Here is a 9,590-nt window from a genome sequence, read left to right as displayed (position 1 = left end):
GTCTGCTGATTATTATAGTTATAAAAAACATACACAAAGGTGTGTATGTGTTCATGCGTGTGTGTGTGTGTGTGTGTGTGTGTGTGTGTGTGTGTGTGTGTGTGTGCATGCATGCTTGCTAACATGCGTGCGTATGTGTGTGCGCTCATGCATATGTGATGTCTCTGTAGAATCAGTAAATGTGAGATGGCGTGGTAAAATCAGGTGCTCGTCAAGGCAATGAAATCATAGAAACTAGCATTTTATCCCTCATATAAATGGCAATTTTGATCAAATTTTTGGTTTTTGGCACAGCGCCTTTCTGTCTATTAAACCACATTTCTTTTTGGATTTTACTGAAAAACATCAATTGAAGGATGAAGAAATGTAATTCTGCAGTTTCCACGGACTCGCAAGACACCTTACTTTGGGGACCATTTTCTTTTCTAATTATATCTTGAAAACCAGACTCCCCCCCACCTCCTTCAGTCGTGAATATCATGACTTCTATTCAAGATAGATGAGTATTTTTTTTTCATTGAAAGCAAGACAAATAAACGAGCCTTAAGATGATACCAATATCTCCACTTGCACAAAAATTGACGCGGGTGGTTGGCGGGTGCTCTGGTGTGGTCTGCTCCTTCTTTCCTATCAAACACCTATCATCCTTTTCTACCCCCCTTCTTTTTTATGTTTGTTACTCGCTTGTAACACCTCTAATCTTCTGGCACTCATATGACCTTATGCAGTTGCGAGCGCCGAAAAACCTCTACTAAAACTAAACAAAAAATTGACAAGTGCCTGACTCCACTATGACATGACACTTATTATATGTTACGTGCACCGACAGAATGAGTTACTTCTCACTATCCTCGAATGGAGATATTGTCCAAAAATTGACATGGGGTCAAATGTGTAAATTCTCAAATCATGCCGTTTTCTTCAAGTTCAACGTGTCTGTTGTCATCTACAAATTGTACAAATGACCTATAAATTTAGTGTGTCTGTGTCTATAGGGCTAAAATCCGAGAAGTAACTCATTTTGTCAGCACACCTCACATGCAGTCATTATCATGGTTATCGGTTAGGCTCTCGAACTCGCAACCGTAAGGTCGTGGGTTCGAATCCCATCAGGGGCCTGACGTTGTGTCCTTGGGAAAGGCACTTTGCACTAATTTTCCTCACTTCACCCAGGTGGAAATGGGTACCCGGCTATAGACAGTGAAAGATCTTGTCAGTTTGATAGTGTTTGAGCGCGTGAAATCCGCAACTTGCACTGTATGCTTCCTCGGAAGCTGAGAATGTTTCTGAGTGTTCTCAGAGGGTCTGCTGGGGTCATAATAGTTGTAAAGCGCATAGAGCATGCTCTTGAGCATGGATATGCGCTATATAAATGCAATTATTATTATTATTATCATCATTGCCTTTCTCACCCCGGTGTATAATAAGCCACAAACATTTTTCACCTTTCACCATCCTGAGCTAGCCTTGTGATGTTATTCCATGTCTTCCCTCTGTCTTGTACATCAATTTCTGTGACTCTTCTCCTGGTTCCAAGTGGTCTTCTTCGTGGGTGGTTGGTAGGTGCTCTGGTGTAGTTTGCTTCTTTTTTCCTATCAAACATCTATCGTCTTTATCTCCCCTCCTTCTTTTTTGTGTTTGTTACTCTTTTGTAACATCTCTAATCTTCAGCACTTATATGACTTTATTTGTATTGCAAGTGTCGTAAAACACTTACTAAAAACTAAAACAAGTGGTCATCCCCTTGATCCTTTACCCTGTCAATTCCAATCCAACACTTTCCTTGTTATGCTGCTGCCTAACTTCCTCTCACATACAATAAAACACTTGTCCTTGAATCTTTATCTGTAACAGTTATATATCGTAAGAATTATGTGTGGGGGGTTGGCAGGTGCTCTGGTGTGGTTTGCTCCTTCTTTCCTATCAAACGTCTATCGTCCTTATCTCCCCTTCTTCTTTTTTATGTTTGTTGCTCTCTTGTAACACCTCTAATCTTCTGGCGCTCATATGACCTTATGCAGTTGCGAGCGCCGTAAAACCTCTACTAAAACAAACAAACATAAGAATTATGTACGTATTACACTATTGGACACTATCAAAAGCATCTTTTTCTTCTAATCAGATGACGTCAATCTCATAGAAATAGGCAAGGGACAAGAAAATAATAAAATGAAAATAATAGAAATAACAATAATAATATTGCGCTTGTATTCCACAGGTTGTCTGGCCCATTCCGTGAGTGACCATAATGTGGGGCTGGTGGGAGCCAGTGGAGGTGTCTACGCCATCCTTGGGGCCCACGTAGCAGCAATCATTATAGTGAGTAGTGAGTGTACGTGTTGAGGGGTCCCTCAGTGTGTGTGCTTTGGGGTTGGGTTTTTTTTTTAGTTTAGTTTGTAAAAGTTTCACGGCGCTCGCTACTGCATAAGTTCATATGAGCACACGAAATATGAGTTGGTTTCATTCACAACATTTCACAGCTCAGCTTGGATTCTGGTCAATATTTTTATTTAAAATGCTAAAAATTCGTGGTTAAATAATTCTTAGTTTAGAATAACATTAAAAATGTTCACGTTATTTACAATTTATCGTAAAGGCCAATGCCTTTATAAAACTGAGAATTCTGTTGGGATCATTGACCGAAAGCAGATCTTGCAGTTTTTGTTTTTAAAATATTTCCTTCAGGTCTCTCCAAAGTCTGGACATTCTGTTAAGGTGTGTCAAGTAGTATAATCTATTTCGCATCAGACCCGGAACGGTTTCTCATCAGGGAGGTGTGTCTGATGCGTAAGGAGTAAAAATGACTCCGTCTCTTCTTCTGGGGAGGCCCGAAAGTTTTCGTGGACCCAGTGTGGGCATGATGTTGTGAAGTTTGTTGTTTATTGAGAGGTATCATGGTGAAATCAGGCACTCGTCAAAATAACGAAATCAAAGAAATCTGCATTTTTATGGACATTTGGCAATTTTTTTCGAATTTTCTTGTTTTGGCTCAACATCTTTAGTGTCCATTTAGAAACACATTCATGTGTGGATTGTACTGAATATTCTTGTTCAAGGGCACGAAAGATGTAAATTTGTTTTTTCTAAGGACTCTCAAGCTTTGATAGTCACCAAACTTTGTCGACCATTTTCTCGTTAATTTTACGTGTGAAACCAAGCAACGCAATATCCTTCAATTGCAAATATCTCGACTCTTATTCAAGATAGATGTGTAATATTTTAACAGATGTTGTGTTTAATCTCAAACTCTGATGTGTGAGTGGTTGGCTGGTGCTCTGGTGTGATTTGCCTCTTCTTTCCTATCGTCCTCATCTCCCCTCCTTTTTTATGTTTGTTACTCTCTTGTGACACCTCTAATCTTCTGGGGCTCATATGACCTTATGCAGTTGTGAGCGCCATAATACCTCTACTAAAACAAACTCTGATGTGCTGCTGTAAATGTATGTGGCTCGTTGTGTATTTCAGAACTGGCGTGAGATGAACTACCGGTGTATGGACCCGGACGAGCTGGACGATGACATGTGCTGTGGCATCTCTCGCATTCTGCTCAGTGCTCCCGTCCGGTTGGCTATCATTCTTATCCTAGGTGAGGACATATTATGTGTGTGTGCCTGGAGAAAATGCCCAGTTTTCGGCAAAACTATTTTTGAGCAACGGGGTGAAAAAGGGAAAAATTGTCGTACCTGGTCTGAAATTTATTTCCATCTGAAAATACACATTTAATAAACGATTTCTTAATAGCATAAATAGCATATCGAAAGGATTATATAAATATTTTTAAAAAATTGATTTTTGACCTAAGGTTAAAAATGTGCCAGAAATTGAGTTTTTCTCCAAACTTTGTTTTCACACCCTGTGTTACAAAATGTAGCATATCTTTAAAACTACTCAATATATTTGAACTTGTTAAAAATCAACGAGTTCAACTTTGAATTTGCTACAAAAATGTGCCCTTATATTCATATCCAAAATTTCAGGTAGCTAGGACCTTTTTCCAGTCACACGACCCACGACATATAATCATTCTTATCTGAGATGAGGACATAATATGATTCTAATACCATTCTTATCCCAGGCGACGACATACTATCATTTTTATCAGATGTTAGCAGATACATGTACTACTACCATTCTTATGGTGGGCGGATGCTGTGGTGTGGTCTATCAAAAATTCATCGTTCTTACTTCTCCTTCTTTTTTGTGTGAGTGGGTGGTTGGCGGGTGCTCTGGTGTGGTTTGCTTCTTCTTTCCTATCAAACATCTATCGTCCTTATCTCCCCTTCATCTTTTTTATGTTTGTTACTCTCTTGTAACACCTCTAATCTTCTGGCGCTCATATGACCTTATGCAGTTGCAAGCGCCGAAAAACCTCTACTAAACTAAAAAAACCTTATTTTTTGTGTTTGTTACCGTCTTGTAACACATCTAATCTTCAGCACTTGCACAACCAATTGTATTACAAGTGCTGCAGAACTCTTTTGAAAACTAAAAAACTGGCTCACTGCCATTTTCTGTGCTGGTGTTTAGAGAACGTTTTAGAAGATATCATTGCTATTTGTTCAGTTTCATCTTATTATAATGGAGCTAAGCCCGTTTGTAGGGTCAGTAAAAACATTTTACACAGGTGCCCATAAAATCTACAAAAATATGATTCAGACGAGAATATTGTTAATAAAGGAAAAGATATTGTGGCTTTGTATGAATTTCTCTTGAGTGAACATTTTATTTTGTATGTACAAACACAGATAGTAACGCCTCAGTACTTAAACAGTTCAATAGCCTTACAAGTTTCTAAGGGTGTTCAGCTCATGGGTAAATCATTTCTTTGGTTTGCACTATATCCTAACATACCCTTTTTCATGACTGTCCAGTTGTGCCGGACACAGCACTTGCCATCTACAGACGTGTGACGGAACCTGACGTTTTCAAAGTGGGTGTCACCGCTCACATAGGTGGGTTCCTGGCAGGTGAGTTGAACATAGGTGGGTTCCTGGCAGGTGAGTTGAGACCACAGGCATACGCTGTCGGGGTGAAGGAACGGTCTGTCAGTGTGGTGTATAGTGGTGGGTGTAAACTATTTGACACTGTCATGGTGTATGAACTATCTGACACTGTATGAAAGTAATGTGAATGAACTATCTGACACTGTATGAAAGTAATGTGAATGAACTATCTGTCAGTGCGGTATAGTGATGGGTGTAAACTATTGGACACTGTCATGGTGTATGAACTATCTGACACTGTATTAAAGTAATGTGAATGAACTATCTGACACTGTATTAAAGTAATGTGAATGAACTATCTGACACTGTATTAAAGTAATGTGAATGAACTATCTGACACTGTATTAAAGTAATGTGAATGAACTATCTGTCAGTGTGGCGTATAGTGATGGGTGTAAACTATTTGACACTGTCATAGTGTATGAACTATCTGACACTGTATGAAAGTAATGTGAATGAACTAATTTTGACACTGTATTAAAGTAATGGGAATGAACTATCTGACACTGTATTAAAGTAATGTGAATGAACTAATTCTGACACTGTATGAAAGTAATGTGAATGAACTAATTTTGACACTGTATTACGGTGCTGTGAATGAACTATTCGACCCTGTCATGGTGTATCTTGAAAAGTATCCATGGATTGTGTGTTTATAGGTCAAAAATTTAAATGGAATTATCAGGTATAGTGATGGGTGTAAACTATTTGACACTGTCATGGTGTATGAACTATCTGACACTGTATGAAAGTAATGTGAATGAACTATCTGACACTGTATGAAAGTAATGTGAATGAACTATCTGTCAGTGCGGTATAGTGATGGGTGTAAACTATTGGACACTGTCATGGTGTATGAACTATCTGACACTGTATTAAAGTAATGTGAATGAACTATCTGACACTGTATTAAAGTAATGTGAATGAACTATCTGACACTGTATTAAAGTAATGTGAATGAACTATCTGACACTGTATTAAAGTAATGAGAATGAACTATCTGACACTGTATTAAAGTAATGGGAATGAACTATCTGACACTGTATTAAAGTAATGTGAATGAACTAATTCTGACACTGTATGAAAGTAATGTGAATGAACTAATTTTGACACTGTATTACGGTGCTGTGAATGAACTATTCGACCCTGTCATGGTGTATCTTGAAAAGTATCCATGGATTGTGTGTTTATAGGTCAAAAATTTAAATGGAATTATCAGGTATAGTGATGGGTGTAAACTATTTGACACTGTCATGGTGTATGAACTATCTGACACTGTATGAAAGTAATGTGAATGAACTAATTTTGACACTGTATTACGGTGCTGTGAATGAACTATTCGACCCTGTCATGGTGTATCTTGAAAAGTATCCATGGATTGTGTGTTTATAGGTCAAAAATTTAAATGGAATTATCAGGTATAGTGATGGGTGTAAACTATTTGACACTGTCATGGTGTATGAACTATCTGACACTGTATGAAAGTAATGTGAATGAACTAATTTTGACACTGTATTACGGTGCTGTGAATGAACTATTCGACCCTGTCATGGTGTATCTTGAAAAGTATCCATGGATTGTGTGTTTATAGGTCAAACATTTAAATGGAATTATCAGTCGAAAATCAATACAGGGGGCAAATTTGTATATATTTTAAACTAATACCTTTTTTTTAGGTTTTATTGTTTCATTCTAATAAATTGTACGTACTCAACCTACAGATTTGATATAACTTTGTCCTTAGAGCTAAATCTGAGGAGTAACTCACATTGTCAGCATTCCTCACAAATAATTTATGAGGCAGTGTGGTGGAATCAGGCTCTCGTCAAAATAATCAAAGTGAAGAAACTTGCTTTTTTCTGTTGGTTTGTGAATTTTATCAAATTTTTGTTTTTTTGCTCAACACCTTTCATGCCCATTAAAGAACTCATTTCTGTGTGGATTTTTCTGAAAAACGTTGATTAAAGGCACAAAAAATGTAAATTTTCAGTTACCACGGACTCTTAAGCTAAGGAAATAACTAATCTTTGGTGGCCATTTTCACACTAATTCTACCTCTGAAAACAGCTGACCCCCACCTCCTTCATTCGCAAATATCACGACTTGTATTCAAGGTAAATGGATATTGTTTTCATCCAAAAAAACACAAGTGAACAAGCTTTACGGTGATACCAATAACTCTACAAGCCCAAAAATTGACGAGAGCTTGATTCCACCTCGCTGCCTCACATATTGTCAGCCTTCCTCACAAATAATTTTGATTACATCAGTGAGGGTTTAGAAAGAGTGCACCCAACAGGCCTGGTGACAAAAGTCGCAGATGGCACTAAAAGTGTTAAAATGAGTGCATTGGTATACAATCTGTTTCTTCTCAACAGGTGTTTTCCTGGGAGTTGTGATCCTGCGCAACATCAATCGACTCACCTGGGAGCGCACGCTGGGCTGGGTGACCTTGGCCCTCTTCCTCGCCTTCTTCGCCTTCTGCACCCTGTTCAACGCACTGTACGATGGCTACCCAGAAACAGACTGGAGTAGCCTCTAGTGTAGTCTTACTTCCCTGTCTCCTGTGTTTGACCGGTTCTCTATTAACTCTTTATCTCCAAGGTAGGTAAACCGTCTATGCCGGATCCTTCTTTTGGTATGAAATCTAAAAATGACAATACCTCTCTAAATTGTTCATTCATTTGAAACAAATTTTACCTATTTTGATAGTTCTTATTCTAATAAAAAAATTCCCTTTAAAAAATCCTGTTTTAAGCAATTGCCGAAAAGTAAATTAATATCTAACTCACCATATAGGACTGTGCCTGAGCCACTGCCAGCGGCACACCGGCATAGCGGTTCCGGGAGATAAGGAGTTAATTAACTTGCAGTACATTTTTAATCTTTCTTTTTAAATGGAGACATCTAATAGCCTAGCATCTAAATGAAAAAATCGCCGCTTTTCCATATTCTAAATTGTGCCAAATGGGCTGTGAAACATTTTCTATCATCTACTGCTAGAGAAGTCCAGAACTTAAGGTCAAAGGACTGGATGCGGCCTCATGTCCTTGAGTTTGACACCTGTGATCAAAATTGTCTCTCATCATGCATGTTACAGTATTTTCTATGTTCTAAAGGCTAATTTTATCTCACTGCTTGAGCTGGTAGTAAATGTGAGATGGATTGTAGTGAAAATCTGTTTTCTAATCTCTACTATGTATATTTACTGGTTTGAAACTACCCTTGCTGTAACTCTGAAAATCTTTATGATGTGGAACAAAATACTATTCAATTTTTTTTTGTGACTACTTTTTAAAAGTTTGATAAAGGTTTTGTAAGTGATGTCACACATTGCTGTGGTGGGCCAGTTGTCCTGTGGTCTCACCCCCAGGGTTTTTCCTTTTCTCCAAGTTGTGAAATGTTTCTGTGACATATTTCCCGGTCTGTTTGAATGAAGCTGTGTGTCTTACATCAACTACTCCTTTTTTATCAGTGTTTCGTTCCCATTACTTTTTGTGGTGATTTTGAATGTTACTGGTGGCATAATGAGTTTTCTTGCTTAATTAATTATTTACATGTTTTTGTCTTTAAAAAAGACATTTTGAAATGTTTGTGGAAGATTTTTATGTATTGTTTTTTGGTTATTCAGGTGAGATTTCTGTCTTGTTTTCAGTCAATGAAATGACAGTAGCAGTATTGTAGTGCATACTTTTTTCAGTGTGCTCCCCATTTTAATGGTTTATTTGAGCAGCTGGTGGTAGATAGAATTTTAGAATATTTTAAAAGTTTGTAATTATGTGCACTCGTGAATAGGTTCCATTGTTTCTGTGTTCTTTGCCCAGTCATGACATGTTCTGTGTATGGAGAGGCAGTGACAAATTTGGGCTGCTTTTTTCCATTGTTATTGATTCTCTTTCAGCCTTTTCCACTGCTAATTGTAAGACTCTGCCAAATATGTTATTTGTAAAAGGGATGTATTATGATGGAGTCTCTCTCTGAGCAGTTGGTATGAGATAGGTACCAAGTAATAATATATGTGAGGCACCATGGTGAATACAGGTGCTCGTCGAAATGATAAAATCGAAGAAACCTGCATTTTTTCGCCAGTTTGACCATTTTTTGTCAAATTTTGCTTTTTGGCTCAATACCGTTTAGCCCTTTAAAAATACGCCTTTGTGGATTATACTAAAACATGTCGATTAAAAAGCACATAAATTGTAAATTTTCAGTTTCCGAGAACTTTCAAGCTAATATGTAAGTCACCAAACTTTGGCAGCCATTTTCCCACTAATTTTTCCTCTTCTCAAACCAGATGACCGCCACGTCCTTCCATTTCAACCTCAAATTAATATCTCGACTTCTATTCAAGATAGACGGGTATTTTTTTTTCATCAAAATATAGACAAATAAACGAGCTTTACTTTAAGGTGGTACCAATCAGTAACTCCAATAACTCTACGTACCCAAAAATTGAGGAGTGCCTGGTTCAACCACATCATGACTCACATATCTTTGGTGTACATATACGTCTTCTGTTCTGCAAGTATTGAGACTGGATTTTAAAAATATTTTTTAATTTATTTATTAGATTTTTTTTTAAAATGC

At 37.6% G+C, this 9,590-nt stretch overlaps 1 protein-coding gene across 1 annotated transcript in view; it reads left to right on the top strand.

Annotated features, from left to right (window-relative positions):
* Nucleotides 1-7,774, top strand: part of LOC101859158 (rhomboid-related protein 2) — a gene marked incomplete at its 5' end in the record, with an annotated part of 29,606 nt that extends 21,832 nt beyond the window's left edge. Inside the window, 4 exon segments of the mRNA XM_005093002.3 lie at nucleotides 2,219-2,319; nucleotides 3,466-3,586; nucleotides 4,872-4,967; nucleotides 7,382-7,774. Of these exon segments, the coding sequence (XP_005093059.1) occupies nucleotides 2,219-2,319; nucleotides 3,466-3,586; nucleotides 4,872-4,967; nucleotides 7,382-7,545 (482 nt within the window). The 3' untranslated portion in view covers nucleotides 7,546-7,774.
* Nucleotides 7,775-9,590: the final 1,816 nt, after the last annotated feature.

Source organism: Aplysia californica, unplaced genomic scaffold (genome assembly GCF_000002075.1).
Source record: "Aplysia californica isolate F4 #8 unplaced genomic scaffold, AplCal3.0 scaffold00056, whole genome shotgun sequence".
NCBI classification, from domain to species: Eukaryota; Metazoa; Mollusca; class Gastropoda; order Aplysiida; family Aplysiidae; genus Aplysia; species Aplysia californica.
This window is presented reverse-complemented; position numbering and strand designations above follow the sequence as displayed.